The sequence below is a fragment of the Phascolarctos cinereus genome, unplaced genomic scaffold (genome assembly GCF_003287225.1).
Source record: "Phascolarctos cinereus isolate Bilbo 61053 unplaced genomic scaffold, phaCin_HiC Scaffold_725;HRSCAF=1366, whole genome shotgun sequence".
In the NCBI taxonomy this organism is placed as follows: Eukaryota; Metazoa; Chordata; class Mammalia; order Diprotodontia; family Phascolarctidae; genus Phascolarctos; species Phascolarctos cinereus.
In genome coordinates, this window is record NW_027556097.1 from 1,033,348 (window position 1) to 1,055,871 (window position 22,524).

General features: G+C 37.0%; 1 protein-coding gene across 1 annotated transcript in view; it reads left to right on the forward strand.

Annotated features, from left to right (window-relative positions):
• Positions 1-22,524, forward strand: part of EPHA6 (EPH receptor A6) — a 1,178,244-nt gene that overhangs the window by 894,206 nt on the left and 261,514 nt on the right. The window contains exon 11 of the mRNA XM_020977959.2: positions 9,532-9,717. Within this exon, the coding sequence (XP_020833618.1) occupies positions 9,532-9,717 (186 nt within the window). The remainder of the gene's footprint in view (positions 1-9,531; positions 9,718-22,524) is intronic.

The following is a 22,524-nucleotide window of genomic DNA, read 5'->3' on the forward strand; positions in this document are numbered from 1 at the left end:
TCATCATCAGTTTCTTCCTGTGTACTCACTCCTCTGCTGCCTACAAATATATCCATGTCCCCACCATCCTTAAGAAACCATCATTTAATCTGACTATTACTTATAGCTTTTATCCAATCTCTCTCCTCTCCTCTGTGAACTCTGTGCCCTGGTTCAGATCCTCTTTACCTCTTTCCTGGGGTATTGTGAAGGCCTTCTAACTGGTCTCCCTGCTTCAAATCTCTCCCCATCAACCACTCAGATATCATGGTGATCTTTCTAAAGTATAACTCTGATCATATTACCCCTCTACTCAACAATCTTCAGTGGTTCACTATTATCTCCAGGATCAAATATAAAGCCCTCTGTTTGGCATTTAAATCTCTTCTAATCTAGATCCTTCTCACCTTTCCAGGCTTTTAACACTCTGCTTCCCTCTACATATTCTATTTCCTTACCATTCTGGTCTACTTGAAGTTCCTCAAACAAGGCACTCCCTCTTCTGTTTCTGTGCCTTTGAACTAACTATCCCTCATGCCTGGAATGTGCCAAGACCTCATCTTTACTTCTTAGCTTCTTGCCTCCTTCAAGTTTCACTTCAATTCCTACCTTCTATAGGAGGCTTTGACAAGTTTTACACACATAAACACATATACACACACACAAGCCTATGAATGCCTTCCCTTTTGAGATTATTTTAATCCACTCTATACATACTTTGTATATACCTAGTTATTTATATGTTATCATCCCATTGGGATGTGTGCTCCTTTAGGTCAGGGCCTACTTTTTTGCCTTCCTTTTGCCGTTCCCACTTCAGGCTTCATTAGACTTAATGTCTCTAAGATTTACACATTCAGTCCAGTCATACAAATCTGACTGTTCTGCTAATGAGTTATTGTTCAGTCATATCCAACTGTCCATGACAACATTTGGGGTTATCTTGGGAAAGATACTGGAGTGGTTTGCTATTTCCATCTTTAGCTCATTTGATTGATGAGGGATTGAAGCAAACAGGGTTACGTGACTTGCTCATGGTCACACAGCTAGTAAGTGTCTGAGACTAGATTTGAACTCCAGAAGATGAGGTTTCCTAACTGCAGTTCCAGCACTTTATCCACTGCACCACCTAGCTTCCCAATGTTACTAGGTACCATACCATTAAAAAAAATGTCATCAGTAGTATCAGAAAATATACAGTTAAATTCATTTATTTTCACCTATCTGCCTGAGAAATCTAGCTTGGAAGACAAAGATTCTGATGTGCCATCTGACTGAACTTCTGGAATATACAGAAAGAATGCATCCAGAGCTCCTAATTGAGACAACTGTGTTTAGTGTCAATATAATGAGTGTAATAACAGCTTGATAATGCTGTTTCTTCATGTGAAGAAACATCTACCTAGTGTTAATAAGATACATGAATTCAGGCAACAACCAAAAAAAAATCAAAGAAAAACAATGCCGTGTCACTCTTGGTAAAATACCAATAGGTTAGTCCATTCATTTCATTATATTTAGAAGTTTACTTGAAACAATATGAAATGTGAAAGAAAATTACCATGGATTAGCATCTTATAGCAGATGTAAGGTGCTGAACTGATGCTGAATCTTTCTATCCACCAGCAGCCTTACTATAGGGAAAATAGTACAATCTGATTTTTGCTTTGAATATTCATAACAGTGAACAAAGTAATCTGAAGATGAATCTTCATTTACCTTAGTGTACCTAGATAGACCACATATTAAAAATAGAAAGTTCCCATTGCCTCCCTCAAAGTTCTCTAACTTAAAAGAAAAATATGGAAAGCTTCAATCAAATTCCTTTTTTTGGTCATTAATATCCACATGAGAAAAGCTTTAGTCTGAGTTTTCTTATCAAAGAAATTTATTTGCAAGTAAATAAATAGGTTCTTTTGCAATATTTTGGAAAAAACAAACCCACAAAAAAAAGATTTTTGTCCACTTTCAAAAAAAAAAAGGGAAACCCCAAAGTATTTATAGAATTGTACAAACAAAAGTCAAATTCAAAAACATTCATTCTATGATGATTTAGAAAAGACCCACCCCTGCTCCTGATGCACATTTTTAAATTCAAGAACTGTACAACTTCAATATTACAAGCTGCCAGGAGGAAACAATTCAAGTACTGTGGAAACACAATCAGGATAACACGAGATTTAGCAGCTTCTACATTAAAGAACCACAGGGCATGGAATATAATATTCCAGAGGGCAAAGAAGATAGGATTACAACCAAGAATCCCCTACCCAGAAAAACTGAGGATAATCTTTCAGGGGAAAAAATGGTCATTCAGTGAAATAGAGGACTTTCAAGCATTCCTGATGAAAAGACCAGAGATGAATATAAAATTTGACTTTCAAATACAGAACTCAAGTGGAACATGAAGAGGTAAACAGGAAAGAGAAATCACAAGAGACTTATTAAGATTGAACTGTTCACATTCCTGCATGGAAAGATGATATTTATAACTCATGAGACCTTTGTCAGTATTAGGGCAGCTGGAGGGAAAAAATTATATGTATGTATATATAGATAGATAGATAGAGGGCACAGGGTGAGTTGAAGATTAAGGGGTCATATTTGGAGAATGAAATTAAGGGATGAGAGAGGATTATACTCAGAGAAGAAGAAGGGGAGAGGTAGAATGGGGTAAATTATCTCACAAAAGAAAAACAGAAAAGAAAAGTCTCTTACACTGGAGGGGAAATGGGGGAAGGTGAGAGGGAATGAGTGAATCTTATTCTCAGAGGATTTGGCTTAAGGAGGGAATAACATACACATTCAATTGGGTATAGAAATCTGTCTTACCCTACAGAAAAATAGGCAGAGAAGGGGACAAGAGAGTAGCGGGAAGATAGAGAGGAGGACAGATTGGGAAAGGGGGTAATCAGAAGTAAATACTTCTGAGGAGGAACAGGGTCAAAAGAAAGAATAGAATAAATGAGAGGGCAAGATAGGATTAAGGGAAGTAGAGTTAGTTTTTCACAACATGTCTACTATGGAAGTGTTTTGCATAACTGCACATGTATGACCTATATTGAGTTGCTTGCCTTTTCAATGAGGGTGGGGAGGGAGGAAGAGAGAAAATTTGAAACCTAAAGTTTTAAAAACATATGTTTTAAAAAAATGTTTTCACATGCTACTGGGAAATAGGAAATACAGGAAATGGGGTACAGAAGTCTATCCTGCCCTACAGGAAAATAGAAGGGGAAGGGGATAGGAGAAGGGGGGAGAGATAGAAGAAAGGACAGACTAGGGGAAGGGATATTCAGAACGCATGCCATCTTGGGGTGGGGGGAGGGGTGAGATGGGGTGGAAATTTGGAACTCAAAAACTTGTGGAAGTGAATGTTGAAAACTACAAATAAATAAATTTATGTCCAAAAAAAAGAACTTTAAAAGTTCAGTTCCTACAGTTTAGCATAATTCCCATCCTGGCTTTTGATGTTAACCCCCCCCATAAGATAAGAATTCAACCCCAAAGAAAAAATAAAGACAAAATAACAAGCCCCTCCCCAACCTAAGAGAATGAATGCCCTGGAACTATAAACAAGTGGCATCTGCAAGAAGTGACTTAATCATGGATACTGCGTGACTCATGGGCTCCCTGAGAAAGCTTGTTCTAACTGGAGTTCATGATATTGCTGTATTGCATTTTCTGACCTGGACCTTAGGAAGGAAAATCTTGTCAGTATAAAACCAACATCCTTAATCCTTGTTTTGACAAGTAATATCCTGCTTCATGTTTCCCTCTCAAATACTTCATTTTAAAAACACATTGGTTATTTTTGGATAATTTGAAATCCTCATGTGCTTTGGAATAGCTTATTATTTTGACCAAACAATCCTAACAAGAAAACCAAAAGGCAAAATAAAATTTAATTTGATAAAAGAACTGAGGATTCTTGTCTGTTTTGTTCTCTTTTTGCTGGGGGAGGGGGGTGGAGATAAAGGGAGAAAATATGGAATCAGGTCAAACTAAATATTCACAAGACACCAGCTAAAGAAAAGTACAGTACATGTGGGCTTAATTTCCTTCCTGTTTGAAAGAGGAGAGAGGAGGAGTTCCAGGTTTGGAACTCTTGTTTTACCTCTTTTTCTCCACCCCATTAGCCTGAGCTTTAAAAAAAAAAAAGTGCAAACTACTTTTACAAAGAGAACTGAATAACAGGAATGTCTTTGTTCTATGCTCACAAGAACAATGATTCTCACAACTTGTTGGGATTCAACTTGAACAAAAGTGGCTTACTATCTTTGGTTTTAGAATAATTACAAGAGCAAAATTTGAGGGTTCTGCTTTCAGGAGCCAAGTTGGCTGAGAGTAAGAAGTAAGTTGCTCTCACCCTCCCTTATTGACCTCTCAAAGCCTAGAAAATACTTCCCCAGGAAAAAACCTGGAACAGCTGAGCCAACAGAAAGATGGGGTACAGAAGTCTTGTAGCCCGGGAAGCTTGGGGATTAGGCAAAGGCCCCTCTCACTCTGGGATAGAGGGAGCAGTACAGGATGGGAATTGTCCCAGCAAGCCAGTGGCAAGTCCTGCTTCAACAAACCAGGAGGAGATCCTGAGCCCCAGAATGGTGGAGCAAGCAAGTGCCAACACCAGGATTCCCTACCCTCCAAGTGCCTCAGCATAGACAGGTGAACCAGTAAACACCAGCTCTGAAAACCACCACGTGCACTGGCATTCTCCAGCAGCCAAATCTCCCGGTGCTTCAGCACAACTCCAGGAAGTACAACTCCAGAAGGCACACCTCCAGGCTGTAAGACATCCTGCAGCAGCCAAACATATTAGCTCAAGGCCCGGGTGAGCAGGTCAGACTCCCCACACCCACCCCAAGAGCTCCAGTGTTGTTGACCCCAGCTCAGCCGAGGAAAGCTGCCAGACCCCTACAGCCTCCAATTGCCAGCACCTGAGGCCTAAGCACACAAGGCCAGTGAGCAGGCCCCTGACACCAGAAGAAGAAGCTTGGGTCACCACCCCTGTGCTCCAGCAGGACAGCTCAACTCTAAAAGTTAGGGATTAGGCAAACACCATGAACAAAAATCAGAAAAAGGCAATGGCCATTCATTCTTATTTTGGGGATAGGGAAGATAAAGGCACAAATTCGGAAGAGGACAACATTGTCAATATGCCCACATTCAAAACATCAAAGGGGAAAATGAACTGGTCTCAAGTCCAAAAAGCTTTCTTGGAAGAGCTCCAGAAGGACTTTAAAAATCAATTAAGAGAGGTAGAAGAAAAATTGGGAAAAAGAAATGAGAGGTATGTAAGAGAGATAGCTTGGAAAAGGAAGCACAGAAATTGACTTTAGAAAGCAAGTCATTAAAAAGTAAAATGGGCCAAATTGAAAAGGAGGCACAAAATCTAATAAAAGAAAAAAATTAGTTAAAAATTAGAATTGGGCAAGTGGAGGCTAAAGTCTCTGTTAGATATCAAGAATCAGTCAAACAGAAATACAAGAATGTAAAAGCTGAAGAAAACATGACATATCTCATTGGTGTTTTATACTGACTTGGAAAATAGATCCAAGACAGACAGCTTAAAAATTATTGGTCTACCTGAAAAATACGATAGGGAAAGAAAGTCTGGACAGCATCTTTCAGGAAATAATCAAGGAAAATTGCCCTGAGGTCCTAGAACCAGAAGATAAAATAATCATTGAAAGAATCCACTAATCACCTCCTAAAGGAGATACCAATTTGAAAATGCCAAGTAATATTGTAGCCAAATTCTAAAATTACCAGATCAAAGAGAAAATAATACAAGCAGCCAGAAAGAAACAATTTCAATATCATGGAAAGGAGGAAACAGACGAGGGTAAATTGTATCACATGAAAAGGCACAAAAACCTATTAAAGTAGAGGGAAAGAAGGGAGGGAGATGAGCATTATTTGAACCTTACTCTCATCAGATTTAGTTCAAAGAGGGAATAACATAATGAGTTAGAAATCTAACTTACTCTATAGGAAGGAAGAGGGCAAAGGAGAAAGAAGAAGGAGAGGATGGATAAAAGGGAGGGGAGAAGTGGTAAGGGTAAAGGGGAAGAAAAGGGAGAGGGCTGATAGAAGGGAGGACAGACTGAGGGAGGCAGTGGTTGAAAGCCAAACTATAGTGAGGAAACAGAGAAAAAGGAAAAGCATAAACAGGGGGAAAATAGGATGGAGAGAAAGACAATCTATAATCATATGAAAAAATGCTCTAAATGCAAACCAAATGACTCTGAGGTACCTCATCACACCTATCAGATTGGCTAACATGACAAAACAGGAAAATCATAAATGTTGGAGAAGATGTGGGAAAACTGGAACACTAATTCATTGTTAATGTGGTTGTGAATTGATCCAAACATTCTGGAGAGCAATTTGGAACTATGCCCAAAGGGCTATAAAATTGTGCATACCCTTTGACCCAGCAATACCATGTCTAGGGCTATATCCCAAAGGGATCACAAAAATGGGAAAAGGACTCACATGTACAAAAATATTTATAGCAGCTCTTTTTGTGATGGCAAAGAATTGGAAATTGAGAGGATGCCCATCAATTGGGGAATGGCTGAAATGGCTATATGAATATAATGGAATACTATTGTGCTATAAGAAATGATGAGCAGGTGGACTTCAGAAAAACCTGGAAAGACTTACATGAACTGAAGCTGAGTGAAATGAGCAGAATTAGGAAAACATTGTATGCAGTAACAGCCACATTGTGTGATGACTGACCTTAATAGACTTAGCTCTTCTTAGCAATGCAAGGATCTAAGAATACTCCAAAAGCATCCTGATGGAAAATGGTATCCACATCCAGAGAAAGAACTTTGGAGTATGAATGCAGATGGATACATACTATTTGCTCTCCTTTTCTTCTGTTGTTTTGTTTTGTTTCTTCTTTCTCATGGTTCCTCACATTAGTTCTAATTCCTCTTTACATCATGACTAACATGAAAACATATTTAATATGAATATATACATAGAGCCTATATCAGATTGCACACCATCTTTGGGAGGGGAAGAGAGTGGGGGAGAAATTCAAAACTCAAAATCTTATGAAGGTGAATGTTGAAAACTAGAAATAAATTAATTAATTATTTTTTAAAAAGAAGAAAATTTGAGCACCTTTGTACTGAAGTGCTAGAAAACTTAATCATGTCTGGCCAAAGATATATCTGTGTATGTTTATATATTTGTCTATATTTCTTGACATTTTGAAAACTAACAAGTATATTATCCTTGTATGTAATTATAATAAGCTTTGTAATTATGCAGCTTTCTTTATTTTTCTTTCTGCATTTACCATTACATTAGTTTGCATCTTTTTTTTCTTTTATATGCTAACATCATACTAGACCTCCAGGTGACTTTAGAAAACTTTCATTCATCTGTGCTAATAGGGTTGAAGTTCTCCATAGTAAATCAGAAACCTAACTTGGAGCCCATGACCTTCAAACTCCTTTCCACCAGACTTTTAACTAATGTTATTTAACAAAATTAATCACTATGTTAATTTTTGTTTCTTTTCATTTTACTGCCTTTATTTTAAAAATATCAAAAGAAACATACAAAAAAAAGCATAGGAGAAAGTACAGATACTAATTGCTTTACATGCACATAATTCACTCCTGAAAAAATTCCTAAATAAAACATGCCTATTTAGCCATGAAATTCATTTCCCACATTGTTTACCAGGCCCCTCCTTGCCTATTCAAACATGTTGCCCCAGTACATAAACTGTTTGTTCGGTCAGTAAGGTGTGGGGGTTTTCATCCCTACCTTAATTATTATAATCACAGAGTAAATGAGGCTTGCATAAGTCCTTAATCAATGTGATTTGTATCATTGAATAAAAAAGCAGATAATGCCACACAGGAAATATATTGATAAGAATCAGTTATGGGGGGGGAGGCACTTAAAAACAGCAAAGTAGACGAAATTCAAAGCTGTGATGATCAAATCCAGTAATACAGGAATCCAGAGAGGGAATCACCCTTTTGTGGGAAAGAAAGGAGAAGAGAAGAGAGAAAAATCTATTGGCCATGTGATTAACTTCAAAAGGTTATAAGACCTGGAGCTCCCATTAGCATTATGGTAGTGCCCCTGGTTGATGGTAGAATCTGCATCAGGAGCTGAGAGACACACCAATGACATACTAAAAACAACAAGGAAAGGGACCCCTTGAGAGATGCAGAAATTCTATGGAGTTCAGCAGAGAGCTACATCTAAGGGGAACTAAATGAGAACTCAATAAGGGGAAAAAAGGATTCCCAATAATCAGGATTTATTATTTACACCTTTGCCATATATGTCCTCTATATACACCTTAGCCATCTTACTCTTAATTTTAGGTCACCATCACCAGGAACCTTGTGTACACAAGAAGATAGTTTGACATGAATTTTCAGAGATATTTGTTAATAAATATAGTAAATCCTCAAAGCAGTTTTCACACAGTGAAGCCAAAGAAAATTCATAACTTATATCGGTGAGCTTCCTATTTGCAGACATGTGACTTGTCATTTAGTCAGATAATCATGAATGAGTTAACCAGAAGAACCAGGCATGTCAACTGATTTTAAAAATTCCTCCTATTATCTTTATTTTCATTGTCTTATGGATAAAAACATACACTGCATCAATTAACATAGCTTGGACCTTCAGAGTATTCTTAAATTCTGGTCCTTCTAATGTTAAGCATGATCCTAATTATCGTCTTAGGATGCATGATCTCAAGATTCCTTTCTTACAGGTAAATGAAATTCAGAGATGACCTACTTGCAGAGAAAAATCTGGGCATATGTATTCTCTTAACAAAATATGTATTTGACTGATAAGTTGATAGTAATAGCAGACTAAAAAAGTTTACATACTAATATTTTTTTTCTGTTGGTTATCACTAGCATCATCTACTGTGTTGGCTATAACAGTTTTCTTGTTCAAGAATATCCATTACCAGCAGATACACTGCAATACAACACTTATTTGTTCTGCTGTTCACTCTTGTCTGACTCTTTGTGACCCCATTTGGGGTTTCCTTGCCTACAGTGCTGGAGTGGCTTACCATTTCCTTCTCTAGCTCATTTTATAGATAAGGAAACTGAGGTGAAAAGCATTAGGTGACTTGCTCAGGGTCAACACAGCTAGTGAGTGTCTGAGGCCAGATTTTAACTCAGGAAGATGAGTCTTTCTTATTTCAGGCCTAGTCCCAAACTTATTTGGCCTATTGCCCCTTTTTCAAAAAACTTATTCAGTGCCCCCCTGGAAATCTACTTTCTTTAGCCCTTTTAACAGCTTTTGGCTTTTTTTAAAATTTTCTTCATTTTTGTAAACTATACCACCTAGCTGCCCTTTTGCACATTTATTCCATGGTAATTCATTATCAGTGCAGCTGAGCTTCACAATTTTTTTTTAAACTTCTTCATGTGAAAATGATACCTTTGGGGAGGAGTCATGTTTATTAAAAGAAGGAAATTGCACTAAAACTGCAATTCTTCTCAAATATTGACACTCTATCTAAAATCCTTTTCTAATTTCAAGGTGAATTTGGAGAAGTTTGCAGTGGCCGTTTGAAAACACCAGGAAAAAGAGAGATCCCAGTTGCTATCAAAACTTTGAAAGGTGGTCACATGGACAGGCAAAGAAGGGATTTTCTAAGAGAAGCTAGTATCATGGGACAATTTGACCATCCAAACATCATTCACCTGGAAGGTGTTGTCACAAAAAGTAAGTTATTGTTCACTTTTTTTTATCAGTTCTTTTGTATACTAACTCAGTGTTTGAATTAAAAATTAAATAACACCACTATGTTTAGGAGAAAGCTTGAGTTCTTAATCTTTGCTAATTCTTTCCTTTGAGTCTGTTTGAGTCTCCTTTTCTTGACACTGTCAGCAAGAGTGTTAATATCAGGCTGTGGTATTTTCTTTAGAAGAGGATTCCTATCCTCCAGAAATAAATTACTTTGCAAAGGTCATCAAACAACCTTGAAATGATATTAACCATAAGTTGCTTCCAACTTAGTTTGAAGTGACAAACCAAAACTAAAGGTCTCTGTGCTCAATACCAATTGTTTGAGCTATTCATTCCCTTCATAGGTATCTAAATATCAATTTTAAAAGAGGGAAATGCTTAAATACTATACATTATTAAGGTAAAACACCACTATAACAAAAAATAATCATTGAGGTTAGGCTATCCAGAGATTCCCAAACTTATTTGGCCTACCACGCCCTTTTCCAAAAAAAAATTACTCAGTGCCAGAAATCTACTTTCTTTAACCTTTTAATTTTTTTATTTGCATCATTTCAAAAAAGCATAATTTTTTTTAAGTAACACATCTTAAATTTAATAATTTATTATAAATTTGTGGGGTTTTTTCCTACACTGAAATTTTGATGATTGTTTCATATAACTGTATAGTAACATATTATAAAACATGTCATCACACACAGGTATTCCTGCAAATACGTACTGGACTTCCCAACAATGCATGACATGTTTGCCTGCCAGTACTTGCTTGTTAAGACCTATCAGCGGACTTGACCACTGATTGGTTATAACATGTATTTTGTGTGTTTATTTGGAAAATAATGTAATCACTGCAACTTTAACTCTGTTACGCAATGAATGAAACATGTGTGAACAGTTTTTCAACATTTTCTTCTCTCCTTATGCTTCCACCTCCCCCCTATTCAATGCTCCCCAATTGTACCTGAGGCTACTACTGCCTCCCTAGATCATTCCAGTGCCCCCCAGGAGGCAGTGTCACCCACTTTGGGAACCTCTGAAAGTACTGGACCATTTTTTTAAGTCAAAGATTTCCAGTGATAATGTTTTTATTATCCCATTCTCCAAAAGGCCTTTAGAAAGTCAAATTAGAACTCCTGTGACATTATATAGAATGTAAGGAAGGAACTTTATTTTCTATCAAAATAAAACTCCATTTTCATAGATTGGGTGGAATCAAGGTCATACCATTAAAACAAGCTTTCTGGAAAACTTAAAATTAGTCATTTATTCTAAGAATTTAATTTTTAAATATTTTATTCTACTTAAATCATTAAGAAATAGTAAATACAATAATGTTCTTCCTCTTTTGCTCTATTAAGATACACCCAAAAAAATTCAATACAATTTACATGAAAGATTCATAATTATGGGGCAGCTAGGTGGCACAGTAGATAGAGTACCGACCTTGGATTCAGGAGGAACTGAGTTCAAATCCAGCCTCAGACACATAACACTTACTAGCTGTGTGACCCTGGGCAAGTCACTTAGCCCATTGCCTATCCTAAAAAAATTTTTTTAAAAAGATTCATAATTACCTTTTAAATATCTTTCATTCTTTGTTAACTGACATCTCCATTAAAGGAGTTTGGGGTGGGGGAAGAAGTAACAAGATGTTACTGCGTTCTTAGAGCAGGAATACTCTATAAAGCATGAAACTCTGTCCATGTATCAGAAGTCTGTGCACCCATCTATGACTCATGATTGATATAATGCATGTCAGTAAACAAAATATATTCCTCTGGTCCTTCTATTTCCTCTTTTGAATTTAACAAATATAATGTTTCATAACAAACCTCAAAGATTCTTTGAAAGAAAAATCATTTCAAAAGAATTGTTGTAGTTGTTGAGTTGTTTAAGTTGTGTCCGCCTCTTCGTGACCCCATTTGGAATTTTCTTGGCAAAAATACTAGAGCATTTTGCCATTTCCTCCTCCAGTTCATTTTACAGACAAGGAAAATGAGGCAAACAAGGTTAAGTGACTTGCCCAGATTCGCACAGCTAGTAAGTATCTGAGGCCAGATTTGAGCTCAGAACGATGAGCCTTCATGACTTTAGGCCCAGAATCTATCCACTGTGCCACCTAGATGCCCTTAAAATATTGTAAAGTGGCTTAAAATAGGCAGAACTGGTTAAGTAACTGCAATTTTCATTGAGAATATAGAACTCTCAAGGGGAAAAAAATTCCACTTACCCGACATTATTTCACAAAGCTCTACACTACACCTGATACAGGGTTTCCCAAAAGTCTTAGTGCAGTATTAAAGCTTAAGGCTAAAGGCAAGGAGCTTAGGGTAATACAGCCCTTGGGGACAATAAACTTTTCATCTCAATTGCTCAGGATCGCTCCGGAGTGGAACTTTTCTAGAAGAGCCTTGTTGTGACTTGAAGCTATCCCAAGGTATGCCAAAAGTCTTAGTGCAGTTCATACAGTTGTTAAACTGTATGAACTGCACTAAGACTTTTGGCATATCTTGTATAGAGAGATAGAGATGTGCTTATATATGAGAAAGAATACATGTAAAGGACATAGAGAAACTCTACTGTCATTGCAATGATTCAGCATAATTGCTTTAAAAAAAACACTCTCATATTTCCCTATTAGTAATTCAGCAGAAAAAAAAATGCCTTTCAAATCTGTCACTAAAAAGTTGGGTTATAAACCTTGGTGAGGCATTAACAGCCATTTTTGAGGGAGGTCAAGGGGTCATGTGTGTATTTATGCTTGAATTTCTAGGAATAAGCATTGAGCCCAGAGTTTTAAGGTTTACAGAATCTTTATAGACTCTATTTTCTTCTTTGGCTAAATGTAATCCTGTAAAATTAGAATGTGTTCTTGTATCATATTTATCTTTCTTTTTTCTATTTATCATGCTAATGATTTAAAATTTCTATGTGAAAGGAAGGATATATACTACTACAAGGGAATCAAATTTTTACATAATAAATTTTATAACATATGAATAGATTAAAATAAGACGATTGGTAATGTATGTAACAGTTCAAGCCTCTAGACTGTTTCAAATAGGTACCCAAAAAGCCATCACTTAGCATTGACCTTAAGGCTTTAACAGTCTGAGATAAAATGAGCCTTTTAATTTTTTTGTGACTCGTAATTTCTAAAACAATTCTAGACACATAATAGGCATATACCAAATGACTATCAATAGTAATTTGTCCATTTGTGTAAGCCATTTTACCACCCACTGAAGACAAATCAAGATTCTTTTAAAAAAGATTTCTAAGAGGAAGGTGAGATATATACATACACACATACATATATATGTGTGAGTATGCATGTGTATGTGTGTATACATATATATTCAGTTCTAAGAAAATAGTTATAGAAAGACAAAAACACAGTACTCTTGAAACTGGGAACAGAAATTACTAGCTTGTGTGTGTGTGTGTGTGTGTGTGTGTGTGTGTGTGTGTGTGTGTGTGTGTGTGAGCATACCTGGTGTTAGAGTTTTCAAAATTGCATCAATTTTAAGTGAATGTATTGATAATATCATTGTGACTGAAGTAAGAGGAAGTTTAAAGAAGAAAGGCAACAAATAACTGAATGACTCATTCCCATAAATGTATGGAAATTGTTCCAAGATCACCTTAAGTAGCAAAGAGATAGATAACAATTGGTGTTCCCTAAAAAGTGCACCATTATACAAAAGATAATAGTAAAGAAGATTAAGATGTACAATAAGTATATGTGGTTATATTTATACACAAGCCTAAGGACATAGAAAATAAATACATGATTTTTCAGCTGAGGGCAAACACAAAATTGTAGATATGAATCTACATGCAGTCATTATGAATTGTTAATAATACTTTTTTGTCATATCTCTAATCACCAAAAGATCATTGTCATCAGATTTCAGAGAACATACTGTAGACTCTCACAAATAGGTAGACAATTGCTTTCATTTTAAGGTTGACAGTAAAATGATTACACACTGAATTATATTAAAACTGAAACTGATAAAAGTTGAATCTATTTATTTGATACCCATCACAGTTTCATTAACTCTAAAGCTACAGCTGATATAAAAGTAGAAAAGTAGAGCTATAACAATATGCTTGGCACATATTTTCTCCACAAGAAACAGACAGAAGCCATCAAGTATGGTAGAGACTTGTTAGCCATTACTGGCATATATGGTAGCAATTTATAAGTAGTAATGTGTTCAACAATGCTATTAGCTGTATAACAAGACAGAGAAAAAAGTTCTGGGCTTCTGCAAAAAAGATGAAAGCTGTAATTTCAGTGACGAAGGAACATATCCCTGTGGCTACAGTCAGCACATCAACACACCTGGGCACTCTGGAGCTCCTTCCCTAGGGTCTAACCCAGAGGTAGGCATACATGCATAGATATATACATACATATGTACACACACATACATACACAGAGTCCATTTATATATTTGTATGTTATGTCTTATATGTAATATATTGTGCTTGATATTATATGTGTGTATGTATATATCTATGCACATATATACCTACATATTGTGTAACTATATACTTACTTAGCCCAGTGCCCAATACATAACTGCTTAATAAATGATTTTTTACTCATCCACTCTTAATCCTTGGAAAAACCAAAAGAGGAAGAATTGAGCAGCTGCCATGTTCACCCTAAAGCTGTACTGGTACTAATTAAATGTAATTGTTTTAGCCATATTCCAACTGAATCTAATTGACCACTTTCTATTACTAGACTGTGAAATCATCAACCATTATCCTACCCCAAATTTTAGCAACCACATTTAAATGCCATTTATTAAATACATGCTATGTGCCAGGTATTTTGCCATTTAAAACAATAGCAATTGCTCCTTATTTTTCCCCAAATCCTGTTTAAACAATTCAGATTGCTATGTGGGACCTTCAAGGAACATTTCCTTGTGACCACATGGCATCTAGGTACGACTGTTGATTGCAGTTAATAAATTGAGAGAGTGGAAGGTAGATGAGGAAATGCCAGAGGTGAGGTTAAGAGGTATTGCCCAGGTGCAGTAACAACAGCTTCTGTGGCGTCAGGAGATTAAGTTCAATGCATTTCGGTGACTGAGCAACTTTAATACAGTTCCTCAAGATTTCAACCATCTGCTGTAGCTACCACTTTATCTGCCTTTTCCAACCATTTATAAATCCTTCTGAAGAAGTTACCTGAGGCTGATGGAAAGAGGAGTTGTCACAAAAGCAGGTCTGCTGACCTTGTCACCACCCCTCCCCACTCAATAACTACAGTGGCTCTCTGTCACATCCAGAATCTAATACAAAACCCTCTGTTATTCAAAGCCCTTCACAACCTAGCCCCTTCTTACCTTTCCAGTGTTCTTATACAATACTCTCTGTCCCATACTTTTTTCATTCAGAGGCACTGGCCTCCTTACTGTTCCATGAACAAGACAATCCATCTCTTGGCTCTGGACATTTTCTCAGACTGTCCATAAAGCCTGAACACTCTCTCTACTCAACTCGACCTATTTACTTCCCTGACTTCCTTTAAGAAAACTAAAATCCCACCTTCCACAGAAAGCCTTGACCAATTCCTATTAATCCTAGTACTTTACCTCTGTTATTTCCACAAATATACACAATGTATATGTATGTACACATATGTATGTATGTGTATATATATGTGCATATATATATATACACACACACACACATATACTATATTTATATATCTTGCTTGGTATATATTTGTTTGTATGTTGTCACTCCCATTCAGTTGTAATCTTCTTGGGGACAGGGACCATCGTTTGTTGCTTTTTTATATACACAACCCTTAGCAAAATACCTGGCACATAGTATATGCTTAATAAATGTGTGTTAATTGATTAATTGATACCTTCATTATCCCAACCCATTTATATTTGACTCCAGAGTAAACAAAATAAGTCAGGAACACGCTTGAGAGAATCAAGAAGCACCAATAAGAAAGGTTTGCAGTACAGTTCATCTTTTATGACTAAAAGAGGAGAAACTGGTATAAGATGTAATGTATACTTTTAAGATTTACACACATTTCCATACTTTAATGGATATATAATCTCATCAAAGTGGGTATTCCTCCCATGGAGTAGATTGAAGTCCGCTAATGGTTTTTAATGATTTGCAAATCTTGTTCACATTCTTTCATAGCTCCTCCACAGATGAAGGGATGTTGTGATAGACAGAGAGATAGATAGATAGATAGATAGATAGATAGATAGATAGATAGATAGATAGATAGGTAGATAGATAGATGGATGGATAGATATGCCTCTGAATATTCAAAGATGTACAAAGTATCAGGATTATATGTTTATGTGTGAGCATACATGTACATATTCATTTTAAGTTCATTCAACCTATGAAAATCAAGTTATGAAACAGTCAAATTTAAGAGCGATCATTCGTTTAATGGATATTCTTATATATTTAAAATAAAAACAGATTTAGATGTGATGGTTTGGAAATGTAGCTATCAAATACATAGTCATCTATATTCAACTAAATGGAAACATAGTGGAATGGAAGCGTAAAATATGTAAAAACTTTTTACTGAGAAGATGAAAAAAGATAGAGAGGGAATTAAGGAAGGTAAGACTTTAAGGGCAGAATTTAGTTAAGTTCTCTTTCTTCCTACCAATCACTGTCCCATTGTTTTTGCTTTCTATTTGTAGTTTCCAATACATGATGATGAATGCCTCTTATGTCTGTTTTGCAATAGCCCTAGTACCTTTCAAAGGCCTCTGTTTGAAATAATTTCTTACCATTTAGTGTCAGTATGTTGTAAGATAAGAAGAAATGTTCAAATCTGACCTCAGACAACTACTAGCTGTGTGACTGGGCAAAACATTTGATCCTGTTTGCCTTAGGTTCCTCATCTGTAAAATGAGCCAAAGGAGGAAATGGCAAATCACTTCAGTATATTTACTGAGAAAACCACAAATGGGATGACAAAAAGCTGGACACTACTGAAACAAATGAACAATAAAAGTATTAATGAAATCATATCACACTGTACTATAGCCACTATATCTCCTTACATGATTATAAAGCCCTTGAACGAAAGGGCTATGTCTTATTTAGACAATGATTCCCCTAACACCTAGTATGATGTTCTCTGTACAACAGATGCTTCATAAATGTTCAATTGACTGATTGATTCATACTGAATTTGGGATCAGAGAACCTAGATTTGAATCCTGACTTTTCTACTTACTACCCATAGAATCTTTGGCAAGTCACTTACTTCCAGAGTCTCAGTTCTTGATCTGTAAAATGAATGTTTTGAATGGGACAGTTTCCAGTGTCCTTCCATCTCTAAATGGCACTTACTTTGGAAGTGAAAATGAATACATTCTACTGTAAATGCAAGCAGTGTAGCTAGAAGAGATTTGAATCCTGATTATTCAAGCAAGTAAGCAAAAAGCATTTATAGCACTTACTATGCTCTAGGCACTCTCCTAAGTGCTGGAAAACTGAATAAAGAGTGAAAAAGATACCTTACCTAAAGGACCTTACATTATACTAAGGGAGACAAAAAAGCATTAGCCACATTAGAAGATCACCTGTCAGGTGGGCAGTGATTAGAATGCTGGACCTAGAATCAGGAAAACCTGAGTTCAACTATGGCACTAGACACTTACTAGTTGTCTGATGTTGGGCCAGTGATTTAACCTGTATTTGCCTCAGTTTCCTAAACTGTAAAAGGGGGCTAATAATAACATCTACCTTCCACGGAGCCAAGACGGCGGAGTGAAAGCAGTGACTGGCTTGAGCTCTCCTCCAAACCCCTCCAAATACTCATAAAAAATGGCTCTAAACAAATTCTGAAGCAGCAGAACCCACAAAAAGACAGAGTGAAACAAATTTCCAGCCCAAGACAACCTGGATGGTTGATCAGAAAGGTGTATTGCGCCAGCCTGGGAGCACAGCACAGCTCAGTGTGGGCGTGCAGGCCGCAGTGAGGACTGAATCGTGGGCAGCTGTGGAGGTTTCCAGACTCCTCAATCTATGAATGCCAAAGACAACTTACAAGGTCAGTGGGAAAAGTCTGTTTCTGTCAGTGCTGAGACAGGAAGGTGGGGTCTCAGATCCATTCCCCAAGAACATGGCCCTGGGAGGGCAGCTGCTTCCTGAACTTCTGGCCCATAGATTGAGGGGGAATCCAGTGGCTGATCAGAGAGAGATTGCAGGGATCTCTTTGCCAGTGCTGAGGCAGGAATCTCTCACTTTGCCCATGTTTGGATCGGGTCACAGTTCTGCACGGCAGTGCTGCGGTGAGGAGGAGCACTAGCTTGGCGGAGCTTGCAGTGGTTGTGGAGAGGAACCCCCCCTCACAGGTATAGGACAGAAAGGAGTACTTGTAGTCACAGGCCAGGAAAGGAGTAAACACCTCACCCTTATCATACTACCTTGGTAGAACTGAAAATCTCCAGGTCCCTACAAGTATCTCTGAAAACAGCTGTACAAAACCCCAAGCTTGGACAGTACATCTCCACATTGGAAGCAGATTTACCTTAAAAAGAGTTTAAAACTCAAGTAATTGGCCAGGATCATGAGCAAGCAGTGCAAAAAGAGTCAGACTATATTATCTTACTTTGGTGAAAAAGAAGATCAAAATATACAACCAGAAGAAGACAACAAAGTCAAAGCTCCTACATCCAAAGCCTCCAAGAAAAATATGAATCAGTCCCAGGCCTTGGAAGAGCTCAAAAGGGATTTTGAGAAGCAAGTAAGGGAAGTAGAGGAAAAACTGGGAAGAGAAATGAGAGTGATGCAAGAAAATCATGAAAAACAAGTCAACAGCTTGCTAAAGGAGACCCCCAAAAAATACTGAAGAAAATAACACCTTAAAAAATAGCCTAACCCAAATGGCAAAAGAGGTCCAAAAAGCCAATGAGGAGAAAATGCCCTTAAAAAGAAAAAATTGGCCAAATGGAAAAGGAAGTCCAAAAGCTTACTGAAGAAAATACTTCCTTAAAAATTAGAATAGAGCAATTGGAAGCTAGTGACTTTATGAGAAATCAAGACACTGTAAAACAAATCCAAAAGAATGAAAAATTAGAAAACAATGTGAAATATCTCATTGGAAAAACAACTGACCTGGAAAATAGATCCAGGAGAGGGAATTTAAAAATTATTGGACTATCTGAAAGCCATGATCAAAAAAAGAGCCTAGACATCATCTTTCAAGAAATTATCAAGGAAAACTGCCCTGATATATTAGAACCAGAGGGCAAAATAGAAATTGAAAGAATCCACAGATCTCCTCCTGAAAGAGATCCCCAAAGGAAAACTCCTAGGAATATTGTAGCCAAATTCCAGAGTTCCCAGGTCAAGGAGAAAATATTACAAGCTGCCAGAAGGAAACAGTTCAAGTACTGTGGAAACACAATCAGGATAACACAAGATTTAGCAGCTTCTACATTAAAGGACCACAGGGCATGGAATATAATGTTCCAGAGGGCAAAGGAGATAGGATTACAACCAAGAATCACCTACCCATCAAAACTGAGTATAATCCTTCAGGGGAAAAAATGGTCATTCAGTGAAATAGAGGACTTTCAAGCATTCTGATGAAAAGACCAGAGCTGAATAGAAAATTTGACTTTCACATACAAGACTGAAGTGGAACATGAAGAGGTAAACAGGAAAGAGAAATCATAAGAGACTTATTAAGATTGAACTGTTTACATTCCTGCATGGAAAGATGATATTTATAACTCATGAGACAGTATTAGGGTAGTTGGAGGAAAAAAATTATATGCATGTACAGATAGATAGATAGATAGATAGATAGATAGATAGATAGATAGAGGGCACAGGGTGAGTTGAAGATTAAGAGGTCATATGTGGAGAATAAAATTAAGGGATGAGAGAGGATTATACTCAGAGAAGAAGAAAGGGAGAGGTAGAATGGGGTAAATTATCTCACAAAAAAACAGAAAGAAAAGTCTCTTACAGTGGAGGGGAAACGGGGGAAGGTGAGAGGGAATGAGTGAATCTTATTCTCAGGATTTGGCTTAAGGAGGGAATAACATACACATTCAACTGGGTATAGAAATCTTGTCTTACCCTACAGGAAAATAGGAGAGGGGACAAGAGAGCAGGGGAGATAGAGAGAGGGCAGATTGGGAAAGGGGTAATCAGAAGTAAATACTTCTGAGGAGGACAGGGTCAAAAGAAAGAATAGAATAAATGGGAGGGCAGGATAGGATTAAGGGAAATAGAGTTAGTTTTTTCACAACATGTTTACTATGCATGTGTTTTGCATAACTGCACATGTATGACCTATATTGAGTTGCTTGCCTTTTCAATGAGGGTGGGTGGGGAGGGAGGAAGACAGAAAATTTGAAACCTAAAGTTTTAAAAACATATGTTTTAAAAAAATGTTTTCACATGCTATTGGGAAATAAGAAATACAGGAAATGGGGTACAGAAGTCTATCCTGCCCTACAGGAAAATAGAAGGGGAAGGGGATAGGAGAAGGGGGGAGAGATAGAAGAGAGGACAGACTAGGGGAAGGGATATTCAGAATGCGTGCCATCTTGGGGTGGGGGGAGGGGTGAGATGGGGTGAAAATTTGGAACTCAAAAACTTGTGGAAGTGAATGTTGAAAACTAAAAATAAATAAATTTATATTTAAAAAAAAATAACATCTACCTTCCAAGGTTGTTGTAAGGATCAAATTAGATACTGGTAAAAGGCTTAGCATAGTGCCTAGCACAGAGGAGGAACTATAGAAATGCTAGTGATAGTGATGATGATGATGATGATGATGATGATGATGATGATGATGATGATGATGTTGTTGTTATCAGGAAAGGTCTCCTGCAGAGGTGGTCCTTGGAAAAAGTCTTCAAGGACACAAGGGATTCTAAAATGCAAAGGTGAGGAGGGACAGCATTCCAGGCATGAGTGACAGCCAATATGTAAGCATAGATACCTGATATAGCTAATATTTGTATAGGGCTTACAATATGCCAGGCACTGTACTAAGTGCTTTATAACTGTGATCTCATTTGACCCTCACAACAACCCTGGGAGGTAGGGGCTATCAGAGTTGGGAGAAGTTGCTTTATGTATGAGTAACAGAAAGTAAGGCAGTATGGCTAAACCATAGAATGCATAGAGCGGGGTACTGTGTAAGAAGACTTGAGAGATGGGAAAGGATAAGCTTGCGCAAAGATTCCAATGACAAACAGAGGGAATTGTATCTGACCCTAGAGGTAATATGGAGGCACTGAAGTTTATTGAGTGAGAAGATGACATGATCAGATTTTAAGAAAATTAAGATTTAAGTATATCACTTTGATATCTATGTGGAGTATTGATTGGAATAGAGAGATATTGGTCAGGGAGCCCAATTAGGAAGCTACATCATTAGTCCAGGGGAGAATGGGTAAGGGCCTGAACTAGGATGATGATGATGTGAGAAAATGGGACGCATGACAGAGATATTGAGCAAATAGAAATGACAAGATTTGGCAAATTGGTTGGATATGTAGAGTGAGTGAGAGTGAATAGTTGAGGATAACACCAAGGTTAAGATTCTGGGTGACTGGGAAAATGCTGTTATCCTAAGCAGTGATAGGAAAGTTTGAAAGAAAATGGGTTCCAGAAAAAAAAAAATGAGTTCTCTTTTGACATGTCGATTTTGAGATGTCTACAGGACTTCCACTTTTAATTATACTCTAGACAACTGATGGTGTAAGACTGGAGCTCAGTAGAGACTAGGGCTGAATGTATAATCTAGGAATCATCTGCATAGAGATGATAAATAGAGATGTTCAAGAAGTAAAGTAAAAGAGAAGGGGTATGATTTAGTAGAAGATAATATGATGTAATAGAAATCAGAAAACCTGCAGAGTTCTACCTCTGCCACTTACTAGCATCATAACTCTTTCATTTAGTTCATATGAATCTCACATCCATCTATAAAATAGGTGTAAAATGGATGGTATATGTCCTATCTTCCTTACTGAGCCACTGTGAAAATCAAGATACTATATATCCATAGGCATAACAAGCTATAAACCTAAGTTGAATGACTTACTAAAATTATTTTTATAATAATTTTAGTTAGTAGTTTTTTAACTACAAGAACTGCTATAACTATGACTACTGCTAGTAGTTATAGTAGTTTATTTATAGACAAGTCAGTAGTAGAAATAGTAATATCCAAATGTTTGAAACCAAAACAAGTTTTTGCTGGTCCTAGTGATTTTTTTTAATGGCAAGTCTTTATTGAAGATAGCATGGAATGAGTAAAAGCATGTCAGTTTAGAGTTAGAGAATTTAGATTCAAATCTCAATTTTGCCACTTTGTAACCTTGGACAATTTTTAAACCTCTCTGGGTCTTAATTTCATCTATATAATGAAAGCATTGGACTGCATGACCTTTAAGGTCCATTTCTAAAGTCTATGTTGTTGATTGTTCAGTCATTTCAGTTGTATCCAACTCTTCATGACCCTGTTTTGAGTTTTCTGCCAAAGATGCTGTAGTGGATTGCCTTTCCTTCTCCAATTCATTTGACAGATGAGGAAACTGAAACAAACAGGGATAACTTGCCCGTGGTCACACAGCTAATAGGTGTCTGAGGTTAGATTTGAACTCAAGAAGATGAGTCTTCCTGATTTCAAGTCCTGTACTTTATCCTCTGTGCCACCTAGCTGCCCCTCCTCGATGCCCAAACTCCATAATTTTGTGTGAAAGCACTGACATTTCTAGACCAGGATAG